The sequence below is a fragment of the Syngnathus scovelli genome, chromosome 12 (genome assembly GCF_024217435.2).
Source record: "Syngnathus scovelli strain Florida chromosome 12, RoL_Ssco_1.2, whole genome shotgun sequence".
NCBI classification, from domain to species: domain Eukaryota; kingdom Metazoa; phylum Chordata; class Actinopteri; order Syngnathiformes; family Syngnathidae; genus Syngnathus; species Syngnathus scovelli.
Genome location: NC_090858.1, coordinates 6465520 through 6483354, shown reverse-complemented (window position 1 = coordinate 6483354; position 17835 = coordinate 6465520). Strand labels below are relative to the sequence as shown.

The window sequence follows — 17835 nt, the reverse complement described above, 5'->3', positions numbered from 1 at the left end:
AATTAATATGGGGAAAATAAAATGCAGTTTCTCAATTGTTTTTTTATGTTGCCATAATATTCCTGCAGTGATTCGATGCAATATGGGCTCATGGTGCTGAAAGCATGGCTGAGTTAAATACAAATGTAAATTAGAACATGGAATAAAATGAGACATGACGGCATCCATTCTGTTATAATGTCTATTGCTGTACATTTTTAATTGAAAGTATAATGGACTTTTTATACTTTTAACTATTCGACTTTTTTTTTTTACAATGCAGTAGTTATATTTGTACTTAATTGCTTGTTTTAAAACATTGATCAAAGGGCATTTATTGAGCTTTTTAATGCAATACATTTGAATTGAGTCATTATTTAAATGCCTTTTTTTCGTTTTCCTGTATAGAAGCAGTGCAAGTGTTCCTTATAATGCTTTTTAGGAATAAGACCTCAGTTGTGATGAACATGAAGGCCTACTACAATACCACATTAGTGTATCTGAAATGTCATAGTGGTGGTCTAGGACAGCAAAGTATTTTTTGAGTGGTGCTTGGTGTGAAAAGTTTGAGAACCATTGTTATCATTTCATTTTCAATAGGTTTTAAAAGTGGTTAAAGTGATCACACATGCAGGAGAGAGAGAGAGAGAGAGAGAGAGAGAGAGAGAGAGAGAGAGAGAGAGAGAGAGAGAGAGAGCGAGAAAGAGAGAGAGAGAGAGAGAGAGGGAGAGAGAGAGAGAGAGAGAGAGAGAGAGAGAGAGAGAGAGAGAGAGAGAGAGAGAGAGAGAGAGAGAGAGAGAGAGAGAGACTGGATGATTTAAATCAGTCCCTTCAGGGAGGGAGAAGACAGCATCTTGGCTCATCCAGCTCTTTCTATCTCAACTCCATTGAGCCAACCAAACAGGATCGGCACCCCTACTCCCCGCCCGCCCCCCCACTCTTTCCCACCTCGCCCTGCAGTCATCGATGAGCAGCCGGAGAAGAGGGATGTCTCCACAGATCGTCTTGTTTTGAAAGAAGTAAAAGAGAAAACCTTGTTCGCACGTAGCTTAATTCTATATTTGGACACAAATATTTTTTCTGGAGGAAACCATGCTCCCCAGTCCTGTTATAACATCCTCCAGCACGCCTTTTTCTGTCAAGGACATCTTGAAGTTGGAGCTGCAACAGCAATCGCAAGAATTCCAGTTCATCTCGTGCTTCTCGGGTCTATCTGGCGCGCTCCCGGTGCAGACCGGTGCTTTCCGAGCGCACTCGCCGCCCTCCTGCATGCTGGCTCGCAGGGATAGCCCGAGTCCAATCAGCTCGGAGAGCGACGAGAGGATGTCGTACCTCGGCGCGCTTGCAGGAGCCGACAGGCTGCACGCGGAGTCCGGACTGCCAGTGGAGATGTTCAGCAACCCGGCGCAGATCCACCCTGTGGAGCTGGAACTGGAGAACGAGCAGGAGGAGGACCGAGACGCAAGTGAGTGCATTATTAAATGCCTATATTTGAGAGTGTTCATGCAGAGTCCAAAGTTTCAAAAACTATGACAATTACTTGCAAGACTCATTGAATCCACATTGCTTATTCAACGTTTCTCCACTGTTAATTTAATAGTATAGACGTTTTTTTAAAACAGTGACAAATGCAAATATATGCATGCATGGTGCTCAGTTGCATTTAAAAAAAAAAACAGAACATGACCTTATTGTTGAGGTAAACGCACGAGATGACACAAGAGTCGTAATAAAAAGTCAATTCTGACAGTTTTGATCGACACTTTCAGTAAGGTTATTAAGTTAACCATATGTTCATTTTGAGTAATGCCTTTGTCCATCTGTAGAATTTTGAGTGAAAATTGTCAACATCAATACTAAATATTAATAGACATCTGTGTCCTGCACTGGCCTTTGAAAGGGAGGCGCTCACCTGACATAAGGATAATAGCTGTAATAAAGTGCTCTCTGAAGTTTCAAATATATATATATCTGCCGAGAAACATCTTGTCTTGTGATGATTCAGTACCTGTGTGAAAAAAAAATATTCACACAAATTGAAGTTTTGTGTCAAATATGTGTGTCCCACGAGAAATAGTCCTATTTGAAATGTTCAATATTAAAATAGATAGATCAAACAAATATGAATATATATATATGTAAAAATATTTGATTGATATTGTGACAATTTTTCGTCTCAAATAGAAATGCCAACGTAATAAAAACACAAAAATAAATTATGTGAAAATAAATGAAGTGATGCAGACATGGAAAAATATACTATTAATATTGTGATATTTTTGTCTCAATATGATAAATACACGAAAATAAATTAACTGATGCACCTCTAGTGTAAAATATTTAGGCTATGTCGTGAATTTGTAGGCGACTTAAAATTTGCATGTGTCGTCACGCAGAGGTCGGTTGTCCATCGCGGTGCGAGGAGGCCGAGAAGCCGCCGGGCAAGCAGCAGAGAACCAGGAGGAAGCCCCGGGTGCTCTTCTCTCAGACTCAAGTATTCGAGCTGGAGCGTCGCTTCAAGCGGCAGCGCTACCTGTCCGCCCCGGAGAGAGAGCACCTGGCGGGTTCGCTCAAACTCACGCCCACGCAGGTGAAGATCTGGTTCCAGAACCGGAGGTACAAATGCAAGAGGCAGCGGCAGGACAAGACACTGGAGATGGCAGGACATCACCACCACCATCACCATCATCACCCACCGGGTCCTCCGCCGCCTCCCCCGCCGCCCAGGAGGGTGGCCGTGCCGGTGCTGGTGCGGGACGGCAGGCCTTGTTTGACTGGATCCCCGACTTATAACACGTCCTACTCAGCGGTGGGAGCACCGAGCGCGTACGGCTACAACGGCTACCCGGCCTACAGCTACAACAACTCGGTGTACACCAACACTTATTCTTGTACTAGTTTACCTGCTCTGCCGCCCTCCAACAGCGCCGCCAACGCCTTCATGAACATGAATTTGGGACCGCTGGGCGCGCAGACGCAAAGTCAGTCCGCACAAGGAGCGGTGGTCCCTCCGTGCCAGGGGACTCTGCAGGGCATCAGGGCATGGTAATGCACCTTTGGACGCACACTTTAGATGTATAGGCTACCTTTTGAGAATATTCTGAATGGGGTGCAATCGAAATGTAAAGTTTGACTGAACTAAATGCAGCGGGCTACGTTTTATGACAGTGTTATCAATGAAGTCATCCAATTGAACGCTTTCCGCAGTGAATTGCCACAAGTTATGACCTTGATCTTGAGGCATCTATTGGATACGTTTTTTATTTTTTTAGTTATTGTGATATAGGCTAAAAATTGTTTTCCCTTCACGTGTGACACAGTTTTTCCAGCTAGTGAATTAATGAAGCTGTTGTATTTATGGCTGTTTACGCCCATATTCAATAAACTGAAAATTATAAATATGAAATGAAATTATGACACTGGGATTTATTCTTAAATTTTGTTTTGAAGGTGTGTGTATTAAAATGTTAATTTTTTTTTTAATTTAGCAAATATTTGTGAACAAATTTTCATAATTGATGTCGGGCATTTCAATATTTAACTCAATGAAATGAGTAAATGAAAGTTAGTTTCTGATGTTGAACTAACTTTTATTTACTTTTTTTCACTAAACAAAAAAAAAAATCCAATATTTCAATCAAATATTTTGTGTTACATTTAACCCATGCAGAGCATATCGGGAAAAGCCAAATGAAGCTGAAGCTTTTTACTTACTTTGTATACTCACTTATACTTGTATACTTACTTTTTCATTTCGTATAATATTTATAAAGACAATATCAAATCAATACAAATGTTGAATTAGCCGAAACTTATTAACTAACCTAAATTATTATTATTATTATTATTATTATTATTATTATTATTATTATTATTATTATTATTATTATTATTCACTTGGCTGCACGGGACACATCCCTGTCTGCCTAAGTGCATGGCTCCGAGTTCGACGAAATTTAGTATCAATATTAACGTCTATATCAATGTTACGCAAAATTAATTGGACCGTCATGAAATATATTATTCTGAAATCCTAAACTGACACCCCCATTTAATTAGAAGGACAATTCTGTAGCATTACAAGTTTCCCCTTCCACTTTATACTGCAACTGCATACAGCGCAATCCACAATCGTCAGTGTACATGAAATTAACTTGGAAAACAATGGAAAAATGGCTGTTAAGCATGGAAAAATAACTATTTTAGTGCTCGTGTGGTGTCCTAAGACTTCTGCACAGTCAAGCGTGAACTTAAAAAAAAAGCCCCGAGCTATTTTTTAAAAAAGTGACACTAATCTTTAAATAGTATTAGTGTCTTTCCTGTGAGAACGTTACAAGGAGTATTTGCTGAGACGAGAACCAGAAACTTGGAGAATGTACTTCCGGTCAGGATTCGCAGATGGACATTAACCAGACAACCTCACAAGATGCACTTAAAAAAAAAGAAATAGAAATTTAAAAATGATGATGAAACATGGTTCTGTGTATTGAATCATATACTCCTCCATGAGTTGATTGGGACGCCCACGCGCGCATGTGTTAATTAGAATCCATTAGTGGTTCTCCTCCTTGCTGGCTGTCACTAATGGAGGCGAATGACAACATAAACAGAGCGTTTGTCTCCATGATGGACACTCACTTCCCCCTGGTCGCTGCGTCCGCGGTGCACGGCGGTGCTATAGTGTAAATAGAGCTGGCGACAGGACGGCGGTGCCTGAGGACGCAGGCCGGACGACGGCAAGAGTGCAGCGATCGCTATCTGCATGCCTCCAAAGATAGCAAAGCTCATCTGAGTGAGGTGGCGTCCCACGGACAAAAGGCTCCCATGGTAACCACTCCAAATACACACACACACACAGGGCTGGGGGACCTTTTACCTATCTGAGGTCATTTTATTAAGTCCTCCCCAGGGCCGTATATAGCTCTGCACAAAAATGTCACATATTTAAAAGAAGGGGTAAATGCAACTTTTGTTTCATGCTGTGTATAATTGATACAATTGGGTCTTTGGGCCACAGTATACACACACTTATATTTCATAACTACAATTAGGTCAGTATACTGTAGATTGGAATGGTATGTATTTAAATATTAGCTCAATAAGAAAAAAAACATACATTTGTTTATATTAAACTGGAATAACCTCAAGGTGTTGACCCTTTATCAATTTTGATTTTTTATATTATGAATTATGACAAAATAATGTATCCATAATTGCGTAGAATGAATAAAATCATGCTCTCATATTAGATATAAATATAACATTGTGAAAGATCTTTAAAGGGAAAGTTACTTTAAAAATGTCATTACAATAGTATGTTCTATAAGCGCCCCCACGGGTATAACATTGAATATCGTGTTTGAGTAACAATTATCAATTAATTATTAGGGATTAGCCATTTTGCTGTCAACTGAAAATAATATTGCAGTTGCTCAGGTAACATTCAATCATGACTCAGTTTACAAATGTCACATGATCAAACTCAGAAAACAGCTTTGATTTTGATTTTGCTGCTGAATTCATATTCCACAAATATTCAAACAGAATACCTTCTGGCTGAGTGCGGCAGATGAGTGTATCCCCAGCTACCTCACGGGGACGCTGTTTTCTTGTCACCAGAGACAACTCCATACATCTTCATACCTGTAGATGGTGGCTCAGTGTGGAAAATGTCAAGTCAACGTATTTAACATGCTAGCATGTAACAATTTACATGTTAACTAAATTGATTAATGGGAACCAAAATCATAAAAAATACAAAATGTTTTGACTTGCATATTTTTGGGGGAAAATGTCTGCCGGTTTGACCTATTCTCATGTGTGCAAAGTCTCACCCAGTAAGATTTTTAGGCTTGTTCCAGAAACATTTAGCAGATAACATCAGTACACTAGGGAATGTAAACATTTACAGTGAAACCTCGAGAGCTCTATACTAAACTATATCAACTCTCCTATGGGGACGCCACATCCATCAAAAGCCAAGCACACCATCCCTATGTGGCCTCTCTTATTTCTTCAACAGTTTACTCCTTTCCACACAATTTGAAGCAATATAATCAAAACTCTCTCTTCCCTCTGCCATTAAGAAAAATCGCAGTGGTTAGAAAAAAACAAGTGAATATCCTGAAAGGAGGAGACCAAGGGTGGCTCAGGGAGTCAGCACCCCTAAAAAACTAAGCTAAAAAACTGTGAGGGTTAGTAAGGGTGCAAAGGTGTCATCACAGCAGACAAGAGCTGGAAGGCACAGCAGCTCAGCTAATGTGACAGCTTCCTTTTCAAGATCAAGTTCTAAAGGGCAAGGAGGTCTGTTTCCTCTTCAGTGTCCCTGACTGCACCTGTGTTGCTTTAGAACACACACACACACTGCACTTCGCACATGAGCATGGAAGTGCACAGGAGCTGTGTGCTGGATCTTAAGTTCCAGTCTGAAGTGTTCCAATGACGATTTAATGACCTCGCGTGCATTTTCAAAGAAAAAAGAAGCATGGGTGTGAGTGGGAGAGAAAGTGGTGGACACCTGCATTCATCCATAACAATGGTGCAATGTTACACACACACTCCCAAGGTTTCACACTCATGAAGGCCAATATTAGTTTTTTCTGTTGATGAAAAACTTTGCATGTAACTTTTTTGACAGTAAGGTCCAGGGAGAACTAACAGAGGAAGAGCTTCATATTCCGAAATTGCCTTAGCGTGTGTGAAAATGGGACCACGTCCACAGGTGCTTGCTCCAAGGGATTTTGAGCAGAGGCTTGAGTTTCCAAAACAGGCTTCTAACAATACACAAGGGAGAAAGTGTGTGTCCATCTGCCATCCCTTTGTCAACACCAGGGTGTTTTCATACTGTACACGAATATGTGTGTGTGTTTCAAAGAGAGGAATAAATCGCCTTCTATTACATTAAATACACTTGGATGGGACGCATTGGAAATTTGGATACCTGCTTTAACCTAGTGATGTAATTGAAAAATCATTTGTCAAAATGTTATTAAACTGTTTATTGTGTTGCGTATATATGGATTATTTACATACCCTCTACACCAACTACAATGTTGTCTTCAGGTATAGAGCAGCCGTCTCGGTCAGGACACCCTACCGAGGCTTCAGGTCAAAGTTGAAAGCAGCACCTGCACTCGTGAAGACTGCACCTGTTTTAAACTAAAAGGAAATTTCAGTTTGACATTCTGTACTGGAATCGTTAGATGTCCCGTTGGTATTGAGTTGACGCATAAGAACTAATGTATGCAAACAATAAAAATAGAAACGAAAATGATTTTGGATGATTTATGAGCACTGTCCCCTGCTCATAATTTATTATTTAATGATGAGTGCAATTCATAATCAGTCAGTTTCCATTTACTCAACATGGATGGGTTGGCAACATTTTACGAAATAGCTTATTAAGCTGAATCTTGAATTTTGGGGGCGCGGCCTGTTTTGTTCCATGCAACCGGTGCCTTCAAAGGACATGACGATAACACAGTAGTACCAATGAGAGAAACTAAGATAAGACTCAGAAAACCCATCTGCAGACAAGGCAATAATGGTGAATAGCTGAGCAGGACATGGGGTTGTCCGTGTAAGTGCCACAAAACAAATTATGGATCATATTTTTAAGCATTGAAAAACTGAAATTAAATTAAATATAAGCTTTCGATATGCCCAAAGTCTAGCTGTGGACAATAAAAAGGGGCCAAATACAAAAACGCAATCTCAAAATATTTAAATGCAGATTTGGGTGTTATTATATAAATGACTGTGGGGTTCAAGTTTCCACCACTGATTTAAACATTAATTAAAAATAATCAATTATAAGTCTTTGTGAATGAAAAGCTTTTGAACTGCAAACATCAAGTATTGGCTGGGGTGGGGGTGATCCATAACAAACGTTAGGAAAACAACACTACTGCCCTCTTCTGGTGACAATCTGTAGCCTCTAGTTGAAGAATGTTAATACTGTGACATTTCTTTCGCTTAGCAACATAAATCAAATTGTGCGTAATCAGCAAACGGCGTTTTAAAAACTCTTTCTGGAAATGCCTCTCTGGCTAATGGGACAGTGGAGATGGGTCATGATGCGATTTCATACGCTGTGCGTTATAAGCTGGCTTCACCTCGCGGTGTTTACATTTCCGCCTCCATCTGCTGTGCTCGCCTCTTGTCGTGCTGGTGCTTGGTGAGTCCATACTTGAAGAACTCGTATACGGACCAGCTGATGGCTGTGGAGGGCATCTGGTAGATGACTCGCGCTTGCACTCCCTTGAAGTAGCCCCGCAGGCCGCCCAGCCTATATACCGTCCGGAAGGCGTGGGCCAGGCCTGTGATATGTCTGTGGGCTCCTTGGCTGGTCGACAGGGAGCTGAGGGCAAGCGACTCTTGGGTGTTGAGGAGGGTCTTGCACACATCCAGCGGCGTGGTGGCGGCGGCAGCTAGGGCCCCGGCCAGGGCGCCGGACAGCATATGGGACGAAGGGTTGTATTGTCTGTGGGGGTTGAGCAGCTCCTGCAGGTATTCGTAAGTCATGAAGTGGAGCGCTTGGAAGGGCACGTTCATAGTCAGCTGGGTGGTGTAGCTGCGGTAGAACGCCCCCGGGCCTTCCTTCTGCCACACGGCGCGTATGCAGTCCAACGCGCCGCGGTAAGGGGAGTTGTACATCTGCATGCGCTGCTTCACAACTTGGGAGGACCACGTCATGACCACGAGAATGTCCGAGCGGTTGTGATAAGTAGTTGAAGACAGAAAATAAGAAAAAGAGAAATTAATGAATAATGTATAAATGAATCTATAAAAATGGCTTGTACCTTCTGATGGATTCATGGCTGCATCGTGAAGCAGAGTGGCCACACAACCGGCTGCTCCTGCAATTAACATGACTCAGACATTAAAATGATCTCAGGTAAGTGGAAGCATTCACATGGCATACTGACTGCGGGGGTGGAGTAGGAAAATATCAAAAGGAAGCCTTTGCTAAATGAAAAAAAACATGACATTGTTTTGCATAACTCAGTGAGTTGTCCAATCTTTTGAGACATTTAGTGGACAACACTGTTCATTGCTTTTATGGAAGCCCCCCAAAGAAGGAAAACCAAGAGTTATTTGGTTGGGAGAAAGAGGACTTACCCAGCCTCCTAATACTCTGGAAAGAAGTAAGAGAGAGAGCAGGGAAAACATGGAAAAGGGCACAATGGCATTCAGTATCAGGATTTCCACACACGGGAATTGAGTAAAATCTAACTGGAATTTAGCTGCAGAACTACATTGAATGGAAATGATCCATCCAATCAGATGCCAGAATGTTATAGCATGTACTACTGGGCCTAGATTGTAAACGGTGTGGATATACAACAGTATGGTTTTGTTGTCACCATACAGCACAGCCTATTTGTGTAATCTGTAAGTTTTATGGTACCATTAGCCAAATGGCTGTTAGCCCCGGGGTGGATCACATCACTCAGAGTCTTTTTGAGTTTCTCATAGCTGGCAAAGTACAGGGCATGGGCAGGCCCCGCTCCTATCGCGGTCACGTTCAGGCCTCTCATTGGCCGCCACGCTCCCTCCGTGGCCACGATACGGCGGAGGGCATCCATCACGTTCCGGTAGCGGGCGGCCGGGTCGGGCTGGAGGCTCTGCATTCTTGTCTGAGGAGGAATCAAAATGGAGGCAAAATCAACAATCACACAGCAATGAAAGAGCCCCGTGAGCAAATAATGGCTGGAATTGGGTGTGCAGAGCGTGTCGGTGTACACGTATTATTGAATAGAAGGAAGCACGAAGCTGTAAGCTCCAAGGTCACGAGGACACGGTTGTATATCCTGCCTGTGTTCGCACTGACACGAGATCACAACTTTCTTTGTGTCTGCAACCGTAAACAGCGATAAATTAATCTGAAGACTGAGTCAATCATGTTGCTCTTGTGTGTCAAGTAAAGAGTTGCATGAACAGTGACATAATCCTCCAACAGCAGCATTCCGGTTGACAAATTTACAACTGAACTCCATTCTGTGTACACATGCTGGAAGGCTTGTGCAATGAATAAACAGGGCCCCATGAGACCCTGTGCTAGCAGGAATGAAGGGCTAACAGAGAGCTAGCTAGGCAATGCTGCACACATTAGCCAAGCCCGACGTGTACACAACGTTCTCAGTTTACAGCAGAGCCCAACGACGAGCAAACCTAGTTTGTGTACAAATGTCAGGGGTCACCAACCTTTTTAAAACTGAGAACTACTTGGTTAGTACTGATTAACACAGAAACCTTTGCTCAAATTACCCTTAACTGTATTATCAATAATTCATGATACTGCTTGAATGACACGACTTGTCAAAATAATTCAATCAAGAATAATTTAACATTGAAGAAAATAGATATGTATCAAGGACTTCCTACTGAGCTCCATTGGCTGTTTACAAAAAAGGACAGTAAGCAGGAGCCTCATCTCAGTCCATACAGGCTGTGTGAGAAGACTACAGGTGTTTAAGACGTGGATGAAGGGTGGGCATGTGAGCTTTTCAGTGTGACACAGACAGCTGGATGTCCTAAGATCAATTTGTGTCATCTCGTCAACTGATTGACCTTGTGGTCAAAAGGTCTGGACACAATCCTATTTTACAACAAACAGGAGACATGTGCCTCTTGTCAGCTGATTTTGTAAGACTGGTATGCTAAAGATTGGGGTCATTTCCTGAAAAAATATGAATTGCCTTGGCGATAGAACTTTGGAACGACATGGAATATATTTTACTTGTGAATGTCTATTTTTATATTGTTGTTTCTTTGCATTATGTGTCATGTTTGTTTATTCCTTGGACCTGGGGTTTGCAAATAAGATTGATTGACTGATTGATTGATTATTGATAGATCAGTAGTTTGAGCTAAGCTAAGATGCCAACTGTTGACTCATGTTAGCAACTTTTTCAGTTTACCCTCCAAATACACCTGTTAACATTAGTTACGAAACAAGCTAATTTTTGTTTTAGGTTTTTTTTTTCTTTTCCAGAATTAGCGACAAAAAAGACGCAGAACGAGAGACTCGGTTCAAAATCGAGATACTATAAATGGTACGTTAACCACTTAATGTTAGTTGAATGGTTAAATTAGCATGCTAACGCGTTACCTAGGAGAAGCTAACCGCTGACCTTGTGCTAAGCTCTGACGCGTGTTTGGGTTAGCATGGGAGGCTAACGAGCTATGCTAACAGCAAGGGTATTCTACCAGAATGCATGGCTCAGAAATAGGCTCAATCGTGTGGGCAATTATCCGTCACCGAGCTAGGCTACCTTAACACAATCGATGGGGAACATGAGGCAGTGCTCCATAATCCCGGCCACGGCTCCGGCCAACATGTGCGTGCTCGTGGAGGCTCCCTGTGGCAAGCCCTCGTAGTCCGGTTCAGAGTCATCTGTTTGATCCTGAGCGTTACGGGTCAAATCAGCAGTCTGTAGTTCGGTCTCGCCTCCGATCCTCGGCGAAAGGCTACCCACGATACTTTCCGAAACTCCCAGGAACCTGCCCCCCAGCCATCGAACTTCTGCCCCGGCTGATGCGCCAGCAACCCCGGGATCGTTGCCTGCAGACTCCGCTGTCATCCGACGCCTCCTTACAAATCCATCCGCTTCCATGAGAAACCGAACGACTGGAGGAAGGGGGCTGGTCAGCCACGCACAGATGTCTTAAAGTGTACAATTCGGCGCCAAAACTTTGCATTCCCTTAGGTGGGTTTGGCAGCTACTTGCCCGGCCACATTCCCACTCGTGTCGTTACTTCCCAGCCGCAGCCAAGCAAGGCCGAGGGATGACGGAAACACGCCAAGGCCCAAGCGACGACGATGATTGGCTCCGAGAGGCATGTCCTCCGCCCGCTATAGGCTGACAGACCTGTCATTCAAAATGGTCACTGCAGGCCGCTCCACGTTAAGTAATAGTCGCCTTCAAATGAACAGAAACAGAGAGTTAGGCGTTAAATTTCCAGTCATGTGTGCATCCAATTTTCATGCTGTTTTGCAATGTTGGTATGATGGAAAAATGAAAATGAAATGTTAATAAAGCATCATTTTGGCATGCCACCTCATTGCATTGTTTTGGACACCTTATTGAGCCACATTATCAATATAATCTAAACTAGTCACCTGGAAAATGTCTGTCTGTCTGTTGCAGATTCAGTATATGCTAGCAAAGTCTTACAAAAGTAACAACAGTTCTATAAATTGTAAAAATGACCTTTATAAAATTGTCCTCCAAAACATTCCATTAAATGTTATCTAACAGTTTCATTCTGAAGTCTAATTTATTTTCAGTAAAACAGCTTAATATAACTCTATGATACAATTAAATAATACTTCAAGGCCCATCAGTTTCTCAGTCTGGAGGGAAAGAAAGTTATTCTTCCCCTCCAAGCAAATGACGCGTCGGTGTTTTGTTGTGGTGCTGTAATAATAACCTAATTTAATTTTCTCCTTTAATGCCTGAGAGAGCCTTGGCAAGCTGGAGTGTTGAATTTCTGCCGACAAAGGGGAACAAAGTGTTAAATTCTGCTTACATGAACAAAATCGCCTGCTTGTGATCTCGTTACAGCCAATTGGGTGTCGTCCGCAGACGTTCCTTAAAGGAAAAATGGAGCGTTCAGCCTGTCAGGATCATTTCTCTTTCCTCCTCTAATTCAGCCAGGGAGAAGGGTGGCGGCCCAGGAGGGAAATCCTAGAACACCCCCAACACCTCATCTTACTCCCTCATCCAACAGAGTGCACCATCTATGCAACCAAGAAGACTTATTTTACACAATGTAAGCAAAATACAATCCAGAATTCCCCATTATGAGGAAAAGATGACATGATTATGTCCTGTTGTTTTTGTAAAACTATCCCTTCCTCACACCCTAGCAATCTTTTCCCTGTGGACTGATAATGGCAATGATGATGATGATGTATGGCTTTTCAAGCAGGCCAATATCTTCTGCAGCAATAATGTCTGAAGAGCCCATCTCAATGCTCTCATAACAATTAACCAGGTCAAGTACACTATAGATAATATACAACACCAGTCAAGTTAGAAATCAAAAACTTCTTATTCAATATGCGCAAGTACAGAATATTACAGCATTATTTGCAATACTCCAAATAATAGCATTAATGCTATCATCATTTGTATATTTTCTTTAAAAACACCATTACACAATTAATCACTGGGTGAGATACAATTTGCTCAAATCACAGTGGCAACACTGTGAACTCTGTTGCTAACCAAAACAGCAGCACTAAAGCACTTGTCACTCAGATGAATTTCAATGTTGCCAATAAGTTCCTTTAGTATTAAATCATGTATTACGGTACAAGGTGTCTTAGATAGACCCTCGATCACACTAAAGAGAGCTCCACAATGTCGTGTGTCCATATTCTGTTTTCTGCCGTTTTACTTAAAAGTAATTTATCTTACTGTACCAACATAACAATTGCATACATTGTGACAGCATACTATATGTATATATTTATAAAGGGTGTGGGAGAAGGCCACAATCCCTGGTTGAGCATATTTCAGCAACTGTTTCATGTAAAGTGGTTCCAAATAATTCATAACTTTTTTGTTTTGATGACGTGGCTAGTTTTGACTTCATGTATGGAACAACTGCGTCCTCGTGTGGTCAAAATGAATAATGAAAATCAACATAAAATAATATTTGAAAATGAACATTTTGTAATGTTCAGCATTGATTTATGCACGGTGGTCTAGTCTAATGCTTAAAATGAAACTATTAACGAAACGAAACTAAAAAATTTGCATAACTGATAAAATAGTGACTTTTGAACCTTTTTTTTTTTTTTTCCGTGGGCGAACCGGGAGGCGGGAAGTGGGATTCTTTACGCTCTCAATGGCTGCTGCTGTAATGTGGACTCATCGTGCACGGAGGGTCACGACCGTTTTGGGCTCTGTGGCAAGACCCTACACACACGCTGCTTTTAGATCACACTATGATGCACTGGTCATCGGTGGAGGTGAGGACCGACGAATTTTGGATGCGCAAAAAAAAAAAAAAAAAAACAAGGATGAAAAGAAAAAAAAATAGTTGGGCTTCGCAAATATTTTATGCAACGTTTCATTTAACTTCACCACAACTGCAATGCATACCAAGTCATTTTGTAATGTTTGCTCTCCCAGCTCTCTGGTTAATGTGTGACTTTATATAACCCACAGCTTTAACTTTAACTTGGAAGTTAATTTAATTGGATTGGAAAACAACTTGTGCGGCTTCATTTTCTACATTCGTGATTTATTTTCTGTCACTTTATTCTTCTATAAAATAACCCCCCTGCTTTTAATGTCATTGCAGGACACAATGGACTAGTGGCAGTGAGTCCCCGTTATACGCTGTACTACTATGGTATTGTGGCTCTTGTGTTTCCACATCAAAAGTACTGTTTTTGTGTGTTTTTGTGTGCATACACAAGGCTGCCTACCTTCAGAAGGGAGGTTTACAGACAGCAGTGCTAGAGCGCAGACATGTGCTTGGAGGTGCAGCGGTGACAGAGGAGCTCTTCCCCGGTAAGACGTCGCCATCCTCTGGACTGAAAAAAAATTCTGGTCTTTTCCACTCTTTACTCTTTTGTGCTTGCAGGTTTCCATTTCTCCAGGTGTTCCTATTTGCTCAGCTTATTACGGCCGCACATTCACGCGGACTTGGAACTGAAGGTATACAATGCAAGCTTAAGAAATCATGCGACATCCTTTTGAACCACCCTGTATTCTCAGAAACATGGGCTGAAGGTGTATATGAGGGATCCCCATGCTTTTACTCCAATGTTGGAGGAGGGGGTAATGGGTAGGCCACCAAGGTCACTCACACTAGGCTCGGATCTCGCCGAGAACCAGAAGGAGATCGGCAAATTTTCCCAGAAAGATGCAAAGGTGATTGAAGCATTATGAACAATAAGTGCTTGTTTTTTATTGATACTCTCTGCTGCATATGGATTAGGTCGAAATGTCTCTGCAACCAGGCTTTTTCAGAATTTATTATGCACCTTGAGAAGCTAGCAGGCGCTATCCACCCACTCCTGGATGCCCCTCCTGTTGACATTCCAGGGGTCACAACTGGCTCATTCAAGAGGAGGCTGGCCGCTGCTAAAACACTGAATCCTGTTGTCAAATGCGGTAACATGATTTGGAAATCCGTTTAAATGTCACAAAGTGTCACCATTGGCTGTGTGTTTTTTTTTTCAACATCATTGTAGGACTGAAATTAGGCCGAAACATTCCAGAGTTTTACGAAATCATAACAGCGCCAATTATGAAGGTTTGTCGTTATTTATTTAACTGAATATTTACTTCTGTTTCTAAGCAACACCACTCGTGCTTTTTCTCGTCAGATCCTGAATCGTTGGTTCGAGTCAGAGCCACTGAAAGCAACCTTGGCTACAGACGGTGTGATTGGAGCCACGACCAGTCCCTGCAACCCTGGCAGCGGGTGAGACAATTTGTTAAGGAAATCAAAATAGAGGTTGACAAGCATCATGTTAGATGCCCACATTTTATTAAAAGATATGAAAATAGTGAATACAATAGATTAAGGCAGGCCATATTTGCCCTTTTTTTGGTTTCCTTCCTTGTTAAGATCCATTCAAGCTACTCTGAATGGAATTTCACATGTACACGTTGTAGGTACGTTCTCTTGCATCACGTGATGGGAGAGTTAGAAAAAGAAAAAGGTGCCTGGGGTTACGTGGAAGGCGGAATGGGAGGTGTATCGAAGGCTTTGGCCAACGCCGCCCGATCTTACGGTGCAGACATTTTCACAGAAAAGGTAACATTTCATCATAGGAAGGCATCTGCCAATCCTGCAAACGTGTCAACAACTACGTAATTGTTTTCTCCAACTGTGTTTTTTGCTTAATATGTGACTTGCAGGATGTAGAAAATATTGTTGTTGACTCAGATGGTGCTGCCAGGGGAGTTGTGCTGAAGGATGGCACAGAGATTCATAGTAGAATAGTTCTTTCAAATGCCACCCCTTATGTCACATTCAAGAACCTCACACCGCAGGTAAAAATAATTATAGAAATATAACATCAGCAACATATGACTGCACATATATTTTTGACTACTTCCTGTTTTTTTCATAGGGTGCCCTTTCATCAGAATTCTTAAAAGCTGTCGATCAAATCGATTACACCTCACCCGTCACCAAGATTAATGGTAAATATTTGGGCTTTTTATGCAACTGTCTAATCCATTATTAAATTACTATCAAAACAGAAATTTCAAAGATAAGATTACCCATGCTGTCTGCACACAGTTTTAAGTGCTCCCCTTCCTTTGTTATTGATAGTGGCAGTGGACAAGCTGCCAAACTTTCGGGCTGCTCCCACACCAGACAACAAACCAGGACCTCATCATCAGTGCTCCATTCACATCAACTGTGAGAGTGTGGACATACTGGAGGCGGCCTATATGGACGTTATGAATGGACGCCCCTCGACGAGGCAAACTGCAATTAGCAACGACACAAACCATTTGATGACTTCACAGGAGCTGCCAAATAATCAAATTTATTTTGTGTCTTGTCCTTCAGGCCTATGATTGAAATGACCATCCCGTCTGTGTTGGACCCAACTTTGGCGCCCTCTGGCAGCCATGTTGTGTCACTGTTCACACAGTTCACCCCCTTCCACATTGAAGGAAGAGAGTGGACTGAGCAGGACAAGGAGGCCTATGCAGATAACGGTATAGGCAAAAAAAAATAAAAAATGGAGTCAAATTTTATTTGAAATATTTTTGGGGATTTAATAATTATTTTTTGGAAAGCACACTACATGCTTGAACAATAAGACTATTTAAACTGGAATCTGTTTTAGTTTAACCTTACTAACTTGTTCAAAATACATCTGTTTGTAGTTTTTGACTGGGTGGAGAAATATGCCCCTGGATTCAAACAGTCGGTGGTGGGCAGGGACATCCTAACTCCCCCTGACCTGGAGCGTATTTTTGGGCTCACCGGAGGGGTAAACACTTGTTTGACACTAGCAACTGTTCAAACACGCCCCTCTAGTTAAATGTCATTTGACTCTGCACTAATGTAAGCAACGAGTGTGTTGGCGTAGTTACACATTTACTGTACTCCTCACAAGATACTGTTGATTTCCATGCCAAAGCAAACCAAATTTCAAATCTGCTGAACAGAATATCTTTCATGGATCAATGTCGCTGGACCAGCTGTACCTCGCGCGACCATTGCCCTCACTCTCAGACTACCGCACGCCAATTAAAGGCCTGTATCTTTGTGGCAGTGGCAGTCATCCAGGTTTGCTTAAAGCACTCAAATCCTGTAACTGCTGTCATATCCAAAATTATAAACCAAGTATTACTTTTTTTTCAGGGGGAGGTGTGATGGGATCTCCTGGATGGAATGCTGCACTGACCGCCATGGCTGACCTGAAACGCCGCTGACTGATAAAATATCACAGTGTGCAGTAAAAACACTCGACATTTCTATCTGATCAGATGCGAGGCCATGCATACTTTAATGACGGCCATTTTAATTGCATGCAATTATAAAAATCTGTGAATAGGCGAATCATCAGGCAAACTTGGGTCCACTGCAATATTAATTGCATATTAATGCTAAAGGCTCACTTGTGAGATGATTCCAAGTAAAACAGTGCAATGTTACTGCGCACATACTTGGCTTTTTAAAATGTATGAGTTTATATATGTAATGCATCCTTGATACTGTACTGTAAACGGGAAACTGGTACAACATACTTTCTCATAATTGCCAAACATGTTGTTTTTTAATGTGAAATCAAGTAAATAAACCTGAATGGAATTGAAGCAGATCTCGCCCTTGTGCAAGGAAATATAAGTGATAAGGTCA

The 17835-nt window shown here is 41.8% G+C and overlaps 3 protein-coding genes across 3 annotated transcripts; 2 read left to right on the top strand and 1 right to left on the bottom strand.

Annotated features, from left to right (window-relative positions):
* The first annotated feature begins 867 nt into the window (after nucleotides 1–867).
* nkx2.3 (NK2 homeobox 3) lies at nucleotides 868–3424 on the top strand. Its single transcript, XM_049736208.1, has 2 exons — nucleotides 868–1444; nucleotides 2376–3424. The coding sequence occupies exons 1-2, from the start codon at nucleotides 1072–1074 to the stop codon at nucleotides 3026–3028; spliced, it is 1026 nt and encodes a 341-aa protein (XP_049592165.1). The 5' UTR covers nucleotides 868–1071; the 3' UTR covers nucleotides 3029–3424.
* A 3825-nt stretch (nucleotides 3425–7249) lies between these two features.
* slc25a28 (solute carrier family 25 member 28) lies at nucleotides 7250–11786 on the bottom strand. The gene is made up of 4 exons (XM_049736204.2): nucleotides 11256–11786; nucleotides 9389–9617; nucleotides 8781–8837; nucleotides 7250–8654 (listed from the first exon to the last, which is right to left on the bottom strand). The coding sequence occupies exons 1-4, from the start codon at nucleotides 11595–11597 to the stop codon at nucleotides 8104–8106; spliced, it is 1179 nt and encodes a 392-aa protein (XP_049592161.1). The 5' UTR covers nucleotides 11598–11786; the 3' UTR covers nucleotides 7250–8103.
* A 2009-nt stretch (nucleotides 11787–13795) lies between these two features.
* Nucleotides 13796–17792, top strand: pyroxd2 (pyridine nucleotide-disulphide oxidoreductase domain 2). Its single transcript, XM_049736193.2, has 16 exons — nucleotides 13796–13963; nucleotides 14299–14318; nucleotides 14417–14510; nucleotides 14584–14657; nucleotides 14718–14873; nucleotides 14963–15116; nucleotides 15197–15258; nucleotides 15332–15429; nucleotides 15624–15765; nucleotides 15870–16004; nucleotides 16085–16157; nucleotides 16291–16444; nucleotides 16534–16685; nucleotides 16857–16963; nucleotides 17142–17262; nucleotides 17338–17792. Exons 1-16 carry the CDS (start codon nucleotides 13840–13842, stop codon nucleotides 17406–17408), a joined length of 1737 nt encoding a protein of 578 aa, XP_049592150.1. The 5' UTR covers nucleotides 13796–13839; the 3' UTR covers nucleotides 17409–17792.
* Nucleotides 17793–17835: the final 43 nt, after the last annotated feature.